The sequence below is a fragment of the Pelophylax lessonae genome, assembly GCF_965119305.1.
Source record: "Pelophylax lessonae genome assembly, chromosome: 2".
Taxonomy (NCBI): Eukaryota; Metazoa; Chordata; class Amphibia; order Anura; family Ranidae; genus Pelophylax; species Pelophylax lessonae.
The window spans coordinates 318,618,302-318,634,871 of record NC_138769.1 but is presented as its reverse complement, the minus strand read 5'-3'; the positions used below and the strand labels follow the sequence as shown (position 1 = coordinate 318,634,871).

Below are 16,570 nucleotides of genomic sequence, written 5' to 3'. Positions count from 1 at the left end.
TTTAACGGCTTTGGAGGAGGGGGGGGTCCAAATGGATTTGCACAGACAGGCCATAGTTACAATGTGACACTGTAGCCACAGAACCTTTTCTGACTAATAAAATAATAGTGTCTGCTCTTGAACAGGATGTTTACTGTTAAAGTGGAGGTTTAGCTCTCGTTCACACTGATGTGACTTGTCATGCAATTCAAAAGTTCCAAATTGCATGACAAGTCGAACCCCATTGCCGGTAATGGAACCGTTCATATCGCCGTGACTCCTGTTGCAGTAATTCTGAAAAAGGTTCCTGCACTACTTTTTACCGATTTCATTGTGACTTGCGTAGACTTCTGTTAAATGAGGTTGCAAGCCACAATGAAATCGGCAGTGCAAATCGCACTGTAGTGCGGCTTTGAAATTGTGCCGTAAACCAAGGCAATTTTTACAGGTATGGCACATGCATACTTACATTTGTCCAAGCTGGACCAATGTATATTTGTAAAAAAAACTTCCACAGCTAAATTTCAGCTTTAGGTTTAAAATTGAAAAAGGTTCACATTAACAATAGAGGAGCTGAGGTTGTTTAGGTGAATGTGAATTCAATAATGTTTGGTTCTTTTTTTTTTTTTACAGTATTTTTCTATTCCTTCTATCTCCCTACACGGCCTGGAGAAATTTGAGGGGAAGGAGCTGAATTTCACTGGGGAAGTTCGGAGTCTGCAGGGAGAAGGATACAATAACCATGTGCTGTCCATAAAAGTAAAAAGTGGACTGTAAGTCATGGGACAAGGGAGCTAAAATCATTCATATTCTGCTTTTTCAGTTTTCATGTCACTAATTATTTTCCTAGAGACTGTTCATAACAAAATAACCATTTATTTTTTTGCAAAATCATGTATGTTGCATGCACAAAACTTTCTACAACAGAAAAATATCAGTAAAAAGCACCAATGCCACTATTGCCCCTATGCTGACCCACCCTACTGTTCTATTTTTTTTAGGCAATTGTGTGTTTCCAACCTTATCACTATAGTTTGCAAAGGCCCTTTCCTGTTTTTTTCTTGACTGCACAGAAAGCCATGGCTATAGGGACATGGTTTGCTGAGTTTTAAGTTAAGGAGCATGCAGACCCTGACCTCAGTTCTACTGAACACAACTTGCAACATCCATGAATGATCTCACCTCACAAACAGTGGCGGCTGGGGGGGGGGGGGGGGCACAAACAGAAAAATGTAATAGGCATCGCTTTGCTGCAAACAACGCTGTAAAAAATTGCGTGACTTTGATGTTGCAAAAGTGTGAAAGGGGCCTTCAGTAATTAAGGTATAGTGTGCCCCCTTTCAATGCAGAGGGTCCAGCGTGCCCCCTTTCAATGCAGAGAGACCAGCGTGCCCCCTTTCAATGCAGTGACCAGCGTACATGCCCCCTTTCAATGTAGTGACCAGCGTACATACCCCCTTTCAATGTAGTGACCAGCATACATGTCCCCTTTCAATGCAGAGACCAGCGTGCATGTGTGCCCCCTTCAATGCAGTGTGCCCCCCCCAGACCAGTGCACTTACCTGGAGCCCCCCTAGAGCAGCCGCGGCGGCCGGCTTCTCTTCAATCCCCAGACGGCACGTCTCCTCGAGTCCTCCAGCTCCCGCCTCCTCCTCGGCCAATTGCATGGGGTTTGCCTTGCGGCCAATCAGGAAGCGCGTATCGGACGCATTCCCTGATTAGCCAGGAGGAGGATCTGTGTGACAATAGCAAATTTTCATTTGCTATTGTCACACAATGGGTGGGCTCGGGACGCACTGCTCTGTGCCCCAGGTCCACCCTTTGCATCGCCCTATTAGAGCCTCTGACTCTAATCAGGTGATGCAAAAAAAAAGACCCCCATTGAACGCCATGCATCCGGCGACCCTGCATGCAGATTAGGGGACCGGATGCATGGATAGGGGGGGCGGCGCCCCTGCGCCCCCAACACACCGGCCGCCACTGCTCACAAATGCTCTTATGGCATGATATAAGCACTCATTTTCATCCACATTCCAAAATTTGTTGGAAAACCATCCCAAAAGAGTGGAGGTTGTTATATTCACAAAAGATGGGGCTAATTTACTATAATTGCGATTAGCAATGGTATTGAAATGGGATTTCCAATAAAATTATATTGATGTGATGGTCAGATGTCCACAAACTTTTGGGCATATAGTATAATTTGAACCAGTTGATGTTATTTCCCAACCACCTCGTTATAATTTATATAATGTTTTTATTTCCATCTTTCTGTCCTATTCCAGATGGGTGTTGTATGAACACGGTGATTTCCGGGGAAAGCAGTGGTTACTGGAGCGCACTCAAATTTCAAACTGGTTGGTGTACAGTGGCCTCCAGAGAATTGGATCACTATGTCCTATTAGACAGGTGAGATCTTTACATACACAATGATCTTCCTCTATAGGGAATAAAAGGAAAGATATCAGGTTGAAAACCTGTATTAATTATATTTTGTACCATTACTCCAGAGGAGGGTGTATTTCCGAATACGAAATCGGTTTCTGGGTCTGTTCTTATGTGTTCTGGAACCTTTAGAAGATGTGAAAGCTGCTCGTGTTCATCTCTCTGAGCCAAAGGAGGGGTGCTGTGATTTCTGGTTCTATGAGGATGGACGCATCAAGAATCAGGTTGGTGCAAAACATGCTATGAGGAAGGATATTTGTCACAGATCAGCTGCAGAGCTGTAACCTGTGGTTACACTGTTCTTGCTTCATTGCTGCACAGGGCTGGTAGTTATGGCCGGTGCCCACCTTAAACGCTATTTATTATATATCTTGCTTCATGATCACTTTTTGACCAGCCTCCCAATCCTCCTCATTATTAAAGTTATGCCCTGATCAATTCACATTGTCTGAGCGATAGGTTATACCTAGCCCCTGGCCACCTGTTCCTAGCTCCAGGCTGTGGTCTTATCTCCAGTCAGTGTTCCTAGTTCCTGACCTCCTGTAATCCTATACTCTACTGCAATTCTTGTGACTCCTATGTGTCTGGTTCCTCTCACAGGGTCGTCTTTTCCACTGGGCATGCCTGGCGGTTGCCCGGGGGCCCCACTTGCCAAGGGGCCCCACATGGATGGTGGCATGTCCCTGGTGGTCTAGGGCCCCCCCCGTTCTGTTGTCCGCCGGCCCGGGCCCCCCCTTATTGCTTCCTCCCCTCCGGCGGCGGCCGTGGCTCAAGTCTGCACTGCAGTGCACACTGGTTGCTAAGGCCAGCCCGATTGGCATCTAGCAACCAGTGACATTAGCAGAGTGCAGACCCAGGATGCACAGCGCCGCCGGCCGCAGCGGAGGACTCGGAGGAGGATCCTCCTCCTCCTCGGCTCTTCCTCCTCACTCCTCTCCAGTCCGGCTCCGTCTCGACCCTAGAAGAAGACTGGCTCCGCCTCCACCCACCTCCTCCCATGTGCAGCCGTTGTAAGGTAAGGCTGCCACAGCCAGCCTGCCAGGCTGACTGATTCAATTATATATTTTTTTAACTCTCTCATGGTCATGGCATGATGGCAATGATGGGATCGAATTGATGTGACACAAGAGACAGACAACTACCTGTCCTGGCTGGAGGATATACCTACTATATATTGGTCCCTGGCCTGTAATATGTATATAGTAAGGTATATATCCTCCAGGTAGTAGTTGTACTCTCTTGTAGTATATAGTGTTCCCTGTAATGTGTATATAGTCTATATATTACAGGGAACACTATATACTACAAGAGAGTACAACTACTACCTGGAGTATATACCTTACTATATACATATTACAGGGACCAATATATACTACAAGAGACAACTACCTGGAGTATATACCTTACTAACTATATACATATTACATGGAACACTATATACTACAAGAGACTCTTGTAGTATATAGTGTTCCCTGTAATATGTATATAGTAAGGTATATACTCCAGATAGTAGTTGTACTCTCTTGTAGTATATAGTGTTCCCTGTAATGTGTATATAGTTTATATACATATTAAAGGGAACACTATATACTACAAGAGAGTACAACTACCTGGAGGAAATACCTTACTATATACATATACATATACACCGGAAGATCCTGACCAGGGGGTATTTTGCGATTCGGCACTGCGTGACTTTAACGGACAATTACGCGGTCGTGCGACGCTGTACCTAAACGAATTTGACGTCCTTTTTTTCCCACAAACAGAGCTTTCTTTTGGTGGTATTTGATCACCTGTGCGATTTTTTGATCACGCGCTATAAACAAAAAAATAGCGTCAATTTTGCAAAAATAACAATATTTTTCACATTTTTTTATATGAAATTCCCCCAAAAAAAAAAGTAAAAATCAAAATTTTTTAAAATTTTCGGCCAATTTGTTTTATGCTACATATGTTTGGTAAAAAAAAACGCAAAAAGCGTATTTTGATTGGTTTGCGCAAAAGTTATCGCGTTTACTAACAAAGGGAAAGATTTTTGTCATTTTTGTTGGGTTTTTTTTTAACGCGTAATGGCGGCGATCTGCGATTTTTTTGCGGTACTGCGACATTGGGGCGGACAGATCGGACCCTTGACTGACATTTGTGACACTTTTGGGGTTACCAGTGACATTTCTACAGTAATCAGTGCTATACATATGCACTGTTACTGTAAAAATACACTGGTTGTGAAGGGGTTAACTTTATTTGGGAGGGAGGGGCTGTGTGTATCCCTAGGGGCGTGCTTTCTACTGTGATTGGCTGTGGCTTGAGCTGTAAGGACACTGATCAACGGATCTACATACTAGATCCGTTTGATCAGTGTCTTTACAGCGAGGAGAATGACAGGTGGCTTGTTTACACAAGCTGCCTGACATTCTCCCTCTCCCTCTCCGAGTGACCGGCGGACATCGGGTCCGCTGGTCACACGCGCGGGGGGGTCCCTGACCACGCGGGAGCGGGAGCGCGCCTCCGGGGGCGCGCGCTCGCTCCCTGGACCCTCACAAGCTAGTGACGTAGCCCTACGTCACTTTGCCTGTGAGGGGCTGACTGCCGACGTAGATCGGCGTTAGGCAGTCGGCAAGTGGTTAATTTAACTGATAATTGCACAGGCATGCAATGCTGTACCCAAATGAAATTTATGTCCTTTTTTTCCCACAAATAAAGATTTATTTTGGTGGTATTTGATCACCTCTGTGGTATTTTTTTTTTCAAAGCAAACGAAAAAAAGACAGAACAATTTGAGAAAAAAATTACATTTTCTACTTTTTCTTATAAAAAATATCCAATAAACTCAATTTTGTTTATACATTTAGGCCGAAATGTATTTAACTGCATGTCTTTGATAAAAAAAAAATGAAATTAGCGCATATTTATTGGTTTGCGCAAAAGTTATAGGGTCTACAAACTATAGTGTATATACTGGAATTTATGCAGCTTTTACTTTCTGACTGCCTATCTCATTTCTTGAAGTGCTAAAATGGCAGGGCATAACAAAACCCCCCAAAATTACCCCTTTTTGGAAATTAGACATCCCAATGAGTTTCCTGAGAGGCATTTTGAGCCCATTGAATATTCATTTTTTGTCACAGGTATTTAAAAAAATGACAAAAAATATATATACTGTAGATATATTTTTACACAAAGTTGTCATTGAAATTACAGTATTTATTGCTCATGCATGCCATGGGTATATGTGGAATTACACCCCAAAATAAATTCTGCTGCTTCTCCTGGGTATGGGGATACCCATGTGTGAGACTTTTTGGCAGTCTAGCCACGTACAGGACCCCCAAAACCAATCACTGCCTTTAGGCTTTCTAAGGGCGTAAATTGTTGATTTAACTTCTCACTACCTATCAGTTTCAGAGGCCATGAATTGCCAAGATAGCACAAACCTTCCCCCTCAAATTACCTCTTTTTGGAAAGTAGACACCCTAAGCTATTTGCTGAGAAGCATATTGAGTGTTTTGCAGATCTTGCTTTTTGTCACAAAGTTTTGAAAATTAAAAAAAGAAAAGAAATACATCTTCCTTTTCTTGCTTCATTTTCCAAAACAAATGAGAGCTGCAAAATAATCACCATGCCTCTTAGCAAATACCTTGGGGTGTCTACTTTCCAAAAAGGGGTCATTTGAGGGGGGGGGGGTGTGTTATCTTGGCATTTCATGGCCTCCAAAACTGGGATAGGTGGTGAGGAGTGAAATCAAAAATTTACACCCTTAGAAAGCCTGAAGGCGGTGATTGGTTTTCAGGGTCCTGTACACAGCTAGACTGCCAAAAAGTCTCACACATGTGGTATCCCCATACACAGGAAAAGCAGCAGAATGTATTTTAGGGTGTCATTTCACATATGGCCATGGCATGTTTGAGCAATATATAATTTAAATGACATCTTTGTGCAAAAATAATTTTTGCAATTTTCCTGAAACTTGTGGCAAAATATAAAATATTCCATGAACTCACGTGCCTCTCCGCAAACAGCTTGGAGTGTCTACTTTCCAAAATGGGGTAATTTGTGGGTTGTCAAGGACTGTTTATCTCTGCTACCAAAAAATTTAACTGCTAGTGCTAGCAGAGATCAGGCCTGACTGCGTTTTGGGATCACTATACTAAACTATTGGGGGCACAAGTATAGTTCTGATCTGATCAAAGTTATGATCCGTTCAGACACTATACTAGTAATGGAGATGTTTAGTGTGTGTGTGTCACTGGCAATCAAAGGGTTACAATTTATTTCTAAATACCAACGGCAATTACTAAATGTGCTGCGCAATCTGACGCTGTCCTGCATTGACGCTAACTAAAGTTAATGCTAACTGATGTCACCTGTGACACTTCTACAGTTATCAGAAAAAAAGATCTGTACACTGTATATAGTGACACTGTGACAGGGAGTGAAAGGGTTAACTGGGGGGTGATCAGGGGGTTAAATATGTGCCTATGTGTATTGGTGTCGGTGTAGAGCTTGTGTATTCACTGTCTGATGCTTTCCTCTGTCACGCTAGAACCGAAAAGGGCTCCAGGAGAGAAGATTGCATAATTTCCTCTGCCTGCATTTACATTACACAGGATGCTCTGCAATTGGTCAGAACTGATCATCAGGTCCAGACCAAAAATCATTGGACTGGACCTAATGACTGATCAGTTCTGACCCCTAACCCCGCGCGCGATCAATGTACAGTTATGTCGGTTCGCGCAGCCGATCCACCTTGCCGCAGTAAAACTGTGGTGGGTGGTCGGCAACTGGTTAAATAGAATTTAAAATTTTCAAATCATATCCAGTGAGGTACCAAAGAGTATGTATTGAAATAATCTGAACAGTTCTATAACTTTTCTACTTATTCAGCAATCATACATGGTTTGTACAGTATTACATTGATATTTATAAAATGAGTACTTATTTAAGCTCTCAGTAGTAGAGTATTTTATTACAGATTCTCAGTTTAGTGTTGGGCTGCAGAAAATTCCACAAATCAGACTATTTAGATCATTTTTATTTTTATTTGTTTATATTTTTTTCAAACTTGAAGTTTTTGTCTCTTTACAGCTGGTTCCTCAGATGAGTCTCCAAGTAGTTGGTCTTGCTAACCAAGGGACAAAGGTGGTTCTCTGGTCTGAGGAGCGCAAACCAGTACAAACGTGGGCCGTGGAAGACTTTGGTTATATAGTCAGTTGCTTGTTCAAAGGCTTGTGTCTAGACATAAAAGGTGAGGAATTATTACAGGATTTAAAAATCTTTGTCTCTCTCAGGTCAGTTGATTCTTAAAGCGGAGTTCCGCCCTTGGGGGTCAAATTTAGATAAATATACCCCCGGGACAGTCAGGGCTAGGACATTCCTTAATGGATAGCCTCTGAACTGTCCTGGGTCGCACTTACCTTTTAGAAGAAATACTTACCTTGAAAATTTCTTCTCCAGCGCTGCCATCTCGGATGTGGGCAGCTGAAGCTCTTCTGCGTCCTCTTCCGTGTCCTCTTCTCCCAGAATGCGCCTGCACCGGCCCCGCTCGTCAGTTCCGGTGCGGGCGCGTCATCCCTCCACAGCTTCTGGGCATGCCCAGAAGCTGTTTAGCAGGGAATGACGCGCCCGCACCGGAACTGACGAGCGGGGCCGGTGCAGGCGCATTGATTCCTGGGAGCGATGACGTTCAGCTCCCAGGAATCAATGCAAGGAGGAAGTGACGGCACGGGCCGCAGAGGGAGGAAGTGGAAGAAAGGTGAGTATATTTTCTTCAATAACAAGGTAAGTAAACAAAAAAAAAATCGTAATTATCTATTTGTTTTTCAGGTGAGCAAGCGGAACTCAGCTTTAACATAAATAAAATGAATTTTCAATAAAATACAAATTTTAAAAGCTTCTAATACTTTGGAAGAGCAACCTAGAGGTGGCTGCCCATGACTGAAGTAGCTTTCAGTGCCCCTGCTTTGCTTAAATCCAAAAAAGATCTGCTTAGGACAAAGCTCAGACACTTTCTAGTGGTGCCAAAGTTAGCCTGCTCCCTATCACCCCTATACAGGCCTATTGGCCCATTATTATGGTGGGCAGTCTCACTGGTAGATAGGAATGTGTTGGAGGCAGGAGTGAGCAGGCAAGCTTCTGAACTAACAAAAAGTGCTTATTCATTGACCTGTCAGAATGGTCCAACATTTGAGCAGAGCAGTGGCACTAAAAGCACAGGTAGCTCTTCTGCTTGAAACCTGCAATGTTAGATGAGATCCAGTTCCCCATACCTTTCTTCTACTTTTAGCATGTTTTTTTAACAGAGCCAATTTTTTTTTTTTTTTTAATTTTCTATATTCAATTTTCTAAATTAAGTGTCCAAAATCTTGAAGCTTAGCAATTGAGGATTTGAAAGGGGACCAAGATCTATATGTAATTGGTTCTTTGGGGAAATAAATAAAATTGTAATTTTAGTAATCAAACATCTATTTTAAACTGCCCTCCTACATTTTAGGCATCCTGAGATTACCTTGTAATTGTTTTTTTTTTTTTTTTGGTGGGGGGGGGGGGCAAATTTGGCACAGAAAAGATTTTGACTTTTTAAATGCCCTCCCTGGGATGAATGGAGAGAAATTGCAGACCACAGCAAAGTGAAGGCATTTAAAATGTGTGCATAAAAAAGCATAAATTGACCCTGTCTAACAATTCACATTAAACACATAAGGTTTAGCCACAGTGCTTCCACTTATACTGTATTTGCAAATGTGTGAAACTAAGACGTCTATTTTTAACATGAATTGTTAGACAGGGTCAATTTACTTTTTTTACACAAGCTAGCTAGTAAGTCTGCTGGGAAATTTTTGTCTGTTTGTGATGTGCGTTGCCCTTCTGTGTGCACCTTAGTGCAAAAGCTAGTTATAAATTGGGGTGGTTGCCATCTTTTTGTATAGCTTAAAAAATGTGTGCCCATATTGCAAACAGAAACCCAGAATCCCCAGTAAACTTTTCCCTCAACAAACTCCCACTGCAATTTCAGATAAGCAACAATGATCTTTGTGTGAAAATATTCACTGTTTCCTTGTCAAGAAAGTTCTAACAATTATCGAGATACAAAAATGCATGGATGTGTTTCTTGCCCCTCTACACCATTCTGAATCCTACAAAAAATAGATGTAACCTGCCATCTCTTGTTTTCTTATGCCTAGTACACACGCAACGATTATCGGCCGACCGATCGTCTGACTTTTGTCCAGAGTGGTGTTTTGTTGGTTGAAATGTGCCTAGACTGCACACAAATTTTCTCGGCCAACAAAAATCTACTTCAGAAGTGATGTCATGTGCTGGTTTACTTTCCGTGTGTTTTTTCTTCTCTGAGCATGCCCAGTCTTGCTCATTAGATTTTTGTCTGCCGAAATCTGTACTGACTGACGGAAAATCGGCCGTTGTGTTGACGGCCAACAAAAATTTTATAGCCTGCACACCAGATTTTTTTCGGCCGAAAAGTCGGAGTCGGTTGTCGGAAGCATCATACTAATAAGCCGAAAATCGGCTGATCGGACGTTGGCCGAAAATTCCCGGCCAATAATCGATGTGTGTGTACGAGGCGTTAGGCTGGTTCTACACTTGTGCATTGCGGCTCTCTGCTGTAAAATGCACATTTTGAATTGTGCATGCAAAAAACACATATGCTGCATTCTGAAAATCTTTTTGTCACAATAACTTTCTACAGCTTTAGATCATGAACGGCCTACCGTTGCTTCTTCTGCTGATGCATTTTGGTCACAAAGAGCTTATTTATGGATATATTTATAATGGAACCCCAGAGTACATGTGTAGTATGTATCTGCCAACACAACTGCACACCACAATGCATATAACATGCTTTTTTTGAAAATGCTACTGGTGCAGTTTTGTGAGGTGTGCTGCCAGCCAATTCATAATGCGAGCACAAGTGTGAAGGGGCCCTGTGAGAACTAGCATCAAAGGTAGAGCTTTAAGGACTCAGCCACTTGCTTTCTTCTTCTTGTAAAGGGCTTTTCTTGCCCAAATTTATTAAAATAAATGTCAACACACTTCCAGAAAAGAAAATCAATACATGTCTCTCACTGGGGTTTTCAGCGTTTCCATTTAAAGAAATACACTTTCAGCCTCCAGGCTTATACATGCAGCACTCCTTCTCTGGCTTTACCCTTTAGGCCCTTTGTCTGCCTCCCACAGACAGTCTTCATACACCTTCTGTGCACATAGTCTACAGCCCCTTGCTGTTTTGGCTTCCACCTGGAGCCTCCCTGACTCCTGGCAGTGACCTCCGCTGTCTGCTGGGGTGGAACGCAGAACCATGGTCAGGTCACTACTAAAAGCCCAGCACACCTGACCTATTATGGCGCTTTTCCACTGCATGGAACCGAACGGTTCGGCTCGCTTTTGTGCTTTTCCACTGCTGGTACCGCATGGTACGGTGTAGGAACGGTTCGGTACGGTACGGTACTGTGGCGCTTTTCCACTGCATGGAACCGAATGGTTTGGCTCGCTTTTGTGCTTTTCCACTGCTGGTACCGCATGGTACGGTGTAGGAACGGTTCGGTACGGTACGGTACTGTGGCGCTTTTCCACTGCATGGAACCGAATGGTTTGGCTCGCTTTTGTGCTTTTCCACTGCTGGTACCGCATGGTATGGTGTAGGAACGGTACGGTACTGCGGTGCTTTTCCACTGCATGGAACCGAACGGTACGGCTCTCAAAAACAGTACCACCTCGATTGTGGTTCCAAGAGGTACCATACCCGGTACCATATCCCACAATCCTTTGCATGCAGTCACTACTAGCCACTGATTGGTCAGAGAATCCCACCCACCCCGTTGTTATCCCAACCACTTAACTTTAGTACTACTTTAGTGGAAAATCAAACCATACCGTACCGTACCGAACCGTTCCAACCCCGTACCATGGGGTACCAGCAGTGGAAAAGCAAACCGGGCCAAGCAGGGCCGAGTAGAGCCGAGCCGGTACTTGCAGTGGAAAAGTGTCATTACTGTGCTGGTGGTTCTGTAAACCTGGACCCAGGATTGGAGATTTCATCCCACTCAGATCTCAAAGAAATCACCAGGCTCAGGTCCCAAAACTGACTTTACGAAACCATGAGGAAACTGAAAAGCCTTCCTCTGCATTAAGCAAACCCCCTTAAAGTCCCTCAACCTGCCTGGTTAAGAATCCGGGGTTATGACCTCTATATAGACCCTGGCAGGGTACTGCAGTGCCATAGGCCCATAAAGATAAAAATGGCTGTTTCATATACCAGAGCGTGCTGTTCATATGGATGATCTTCAGAAAACAGATCTTCAAAATGATGGAATGCTAAAATTTACATGACTCCTTTCTTTCTTATCACTTCCACATTTTTGGGGTTTAGCCAAAGATACTCATTTGTATTTATATATAAATTATATGATGAGTGGGCAGATTTAAGCAGGCATCTATGTATATTTTCTGCATATATTTCAGCATAGTCATTAAGATGTGCATTGCTTCTTAGCTGAATTTGGAGTTCTTCTTTGATCATAGATCAATATACTAAGAATCCAATCAATAACCAATTCTTCTTTACTCTTTTTGCTACTCTAAACTAATGAACTTTAAATTGTGGTTGGCATGGAAATTGAATTTGTAATCCATTATTGTTCTTTAATGGTAACTGAAATGAAACTGCAGTCAAAACGTTATGTACGTTTTATGTAAATTGATGAGCATTTGTTAGTGCCGGGTCACACTTGTGCGATGCGGGAAGGCTGCGAATTCGCAGCCTGTTCCCGCATCGCAAACGCACATCTGGCAGTTCACACTGCCATATGCGATACGCTGGGGGTGTCAATGAAATGTTAACGACACCCCAAGTTTGATCGCATATCGCAGTGCGATCTGACAGTTCGCACAGGATCGGATCGCACAAGTGTGAACCACTGTGCGATCCGATCCTGATGCGGCTGAAAAAATGCCTCCTGTGTGACTTTTGTGCGGGTGCAGTGCGAATTTAGCCATACAAAGTGTATGGCTGAATTTGCACGGCACATCCGATCGCATGTAATGGAGGAGCAGTGCGCTCCGATATTACATGCGATCGCCGCACACGCGGAAGTGTGAACCGGCACTTAGACCTTTGTTAGAGAACCTACACATCTCTTTCCCTTACCTCCTATGTTGTCACTGAAACAAGGAGTAAGTTGAACCTCCCCAACAGGGACACGGCAGTACGAACCTCTCATAGGTTCTAATCCTTGCACACTATGTAAAACGTTTTTATTTGTTCAGATTTCCACTTGAAATAAATATCTGCACATACAGTTGATAGTCTGGTAATCAAAACTAACAATGCAAAAAATGTTGCTGCTTTCACAGGTGGCCATGGCTATGACTCTAAACATGTTGTGGTGTGGGAGGTGTCAGAAGATAGACCTACTCAACGTTGGGATGTGGAGGTGTACTGAGGCCTGCCTGACTACTACATGGAGTGCATTATGGACCAATATGTTTCCTGATTTATTAAATGCTGCTTGTATAGCTGCTCATGGATGCTCAGTTTGTATAGTGCAATATGTAAACCGGATTTGTAACGAAAACATCTTTTGTTTTTCAGTTTTTGATAGGGTACAGAAAGGTTAGAACAAATGATTTTTATCATACTGCCTTTTGGTGATTAGAGTCATCTGTGATAGAGAAGTGAGAAAAAATGTATGCAAGGCTGACAAAAAAAAAATGTTTTTTGAAGGGAAGAGAAGGGTTTGAAGCTCTGCCAAATTTGAATTATTACCCATAGTCCCATTGGGGAGAATTGCAGCCATTTCCTGTTTCACAGGCTGGTACCAATTAGGACAAAAAGTGAAGAAAAATCTTTCAGAGACAGAATTAGTAATAAAAACCTAACAGTGGTTTGAATTCTCTTCCACTCTATCCAAAACAATATAAAACACTTTTGGCTTGACATCTACTTTAACACTTTCATACGGTATACAGAGAAAAAATGATATTAGGAGAATAAAGTGCAGTGACTATGTGCAAAGGCCAGTACTACATAATACAACATGATATGGGTTACTACACTTTGCCATAGTCACTGCATTTTTTTTACTGCCTTATTATATATATCTGCTACACTTGGCATGTATACTGAGATCACTCTCTAGTTATCAGTGGACTTTCCTAATATTTCTGCAACTTAAAATACAGACCTGCCCATTCCCCGAACACACACATTTATTTTTAGTGAGAGGGTGAGGGTGGAGGTTCCTTACAAGCAAATCCTGTTTTTCCTAAGTGTGAAATAACTTTGTATTATTGTATATATGAACCTATTAAACTTTACCTAACTCTGAAATGTGGAACTTCAGGCCAGATTTACAGGGAAGAACAAGTCCCCCGTTTACATAGTATTAATTAGAATGTCTGTGCTTCACAGTTCAGATATTTAAATATTTATTTTATATATATTTTTATACAGTGTTTCTTGATCTTCATCTTTTCTAATTCACAAGTTCCTGGTGGTTTTGTATATACTATTTTGTTTTTGGGAATTATTAAATTGATTAAACAAGCATTTGGTGCAGATTTTTTTTTTTTCGTTCCATGTGTGTATGTGTATATGTACAGTATGTGTGTGTATATATATATATATATATATATATATACAATATCTGACAAAAGTGAGTACACTGCTTGCATTTTTGTAAATATTTTATTATATCTTTACATGTGACAAAACTGAAGAAATGGCACTTTGCTACAATTTAGAGTAGTGAGTGTACAGCTTGTATAACAGTGTAAATTTGCTGTCCTCTCAAAATAAGGTCCCTTTCACACGGGCTTTCCAATCCGGTCCACCTGTCAGTTTTTCAGGCGGACCGGACCGGATGCTCCATGCAGCCGGTCGGAGCAGCGGATGTCAGAGGAGACATCTCCGCTGACACCCGCTGCTATCCCATCCTGTCCGTGAAATCCGGAGGGATGGAAACCCAGACAGGCGGTCCTTTACAATCCGATCTCACCATAGAGGAGAGCCGGGCTCTGACAGCTCTGTCTCTGCACACAGAGCGGACAAAGAGCTGTCATCCGCTTGCTCAACAGGGATCTGCGGATCGATCCCCGCTGAGCAAAATTAACTCAGTCGGGCGCACCGTGAAAGGAGCCTAACTCAGCACACAGCAATTAATGTTTAAACCGCTGGCAACAAAAGTGAGTACACCACTAAGTGAAAATGTCCAAAGTGAGCTCAATTAGCCATTTTCCCTCCCCAGTGTCATGTGACTCGTTAGTGTTACAAGGTTTCAGGTGTGAATGGGGAGCAGGGGTGTTAAATTTGGTGTTATCGCTCTTACGCTCTAATACTGGTCACTGGAAGTTCATCATGGCACCTCATGGCAAAGAACTCTCTGAGAATCTGAAAAAAAGAATTGTTGCGCTACATAAAGATGGCCTAGGCTATAAGAAAATTGCCAGGACCCTGAAACTGAGCTGCAGCACGGAGGCCAAGACCATACAGCGGTTTAAAAGGACAGAATACACTCAGAACAGGCCTCGCCGTGGTCCACCAAATAAGTTGAGTGCACATGCTCAGCATCATATCCAGAGGTTGTCTTTGGGAAATAGACTTATGAGTGCTGCCAGCATTGCTGCAGAGGTTGAAGGGGTGAGGGGTCAGCCTGTCAGTGCTGTCTGCATGGATGTGGTCCCTGAAGGAAGCTTTTTCTAAAGATGATGCACAAAGCCCACAAACAGTTTGCTGAAGAGAAGCAGACTAAGGACATGGATTAATGGAATTGTCCTGTGGTCTAATGAGACCAAGATAAACTTAGTTGGTTTAGATGGTGTCAAGCGTGTGTGGCAGCAACCAGGTGAGGAGTACAAAGACAAGTGTGTCTTGCCTACAGTCAAGCATGGTGGTGGGAGCGTCATGGTCTGGGGCTGCATGAGTGCTGCTGGCACTGGTGAGCTACAGTTCATTGAGGGAACCATGAATGCCAACATGTACAGTGACATACTGAAGCAGAGTATGACCCCTCCCTTCGGAGACTGGGCAGCAGGGCAGTATTCCAACATGATAACGACCCCAAACACACCACCAAGATGACTACTGCCTTGCTAAAAAAGCTGAGGGTAAAGGTGATGGACTGGCCAAGTATGTCTCCAGATCTAAACCCTATTGAGCATCTATGGGGCATCAGAAGGTGGAGGAGCTCAAGGTCTCTAACATCCACCAGCCCTGTAAAGTCATCATGCAGGAGTGGAAGAGGGCTCCAGCGGCAACCTGTGAAGCTCTGGTGAAACTCCATGCCCAAGAGGGTTAAGTCAGTGCTGGAAAATAAGAGTGGCCACACAAACTATTGACACTTTGAGCCCAATTTGGACATTTTAACTTAGGGGTGTACTCACTTTTGTTGCCAGCTGGCTGGAGAGGACTAACTTCCAGCACCAGGGATTTCGATGGTTCAAAGAGACTTGGGGGGAAGAGCCTTCAAACCCTGACTACCAAAGGAATTAGGTCCCAGGTTAGGGAGGCTTGAAAGGCAGCAGAGGGAAATAAGCACCTGTGTCAAGGAAGTGAGTGGAAGAGAGAGAGAGACTCACAAGCTGTGTAGAGATTGGAAGCTCTCAGACAAGCTGAGACACAGGCTGCTACCCCACTGTGTTGCCTGCCTGGCACCCTTACTTTGGAGGAGCCTGACCCCTGTATGGGAACGAAGACTAGCGGGGAGCCTGCTGCTTTATTACCAATACAAGGATTTGGACTGTTTATTTACTTTGGCTGAAATAAGCTGTCTTTTGTTTTGCTGTGATTAAAATAAATGAACTGTTTTGCTTTTACCAAACTGGATGGCGGTCATTCAAGAGCTACCCCAGGTTACGATATATATATATATATATATATATATATATATATATATATATATATATATATATATATACACACACACACACATTATCTAACAGATTTTATTTCAAACCTAATGAAAATTGCTTGTTTGAAGAGCAACAAACTCTTTCACCTGTTCAGTATCCATTATAGTGTCAAAAGGTGTGAAGAAGAAAAGTATTAAGGTATAAAGTTTGGGTACTTGGGAAAATATATTTTTTTTTTCAGAGATGCAGTAAAAACCCTGGGAGTAAGATCTTGGCAAAA

The 16,570-nt window shown here is 42.9% G+C and overlaps 1 protein-coding gene across 1 annotated transcript in view; it reads left to right on the top strand.

The window, feature by feature from the left end:
- The window catches only part of CRYBG2 (crystallin beta-gamma domain containing 2), a 221,013-nt gene extending 207,811 nt beyond the window's left edge, over nt 1–13,202 (top strand). Inside the window, exons 19-23 of the mRNA XM_082248058.1 lie at nt 613–752; nt 2,265–2,388; nt 2,490–2,648; nt 7,513–7,672; nt 12,796–13,202. Coding sequence (XP_082104184.1) covers nt 613–752; nt 2,265–2,388; nt 2,490–2,648; nt 7,513–7,672; nt 12,796–12,884 — 672 coding nt within the window. The 3' untranslated portion in view covers nt 12,885–13,202. The remainder of the gene's footprint in view (nt 1–612; nt 753–2,264; nt 2,389–2,489; nt 2,649–7,512; nt 7,673–12,795) is intronic.
- Nucleotides 13,203–16,570: the final 3,368 nt, after the last annotated feature.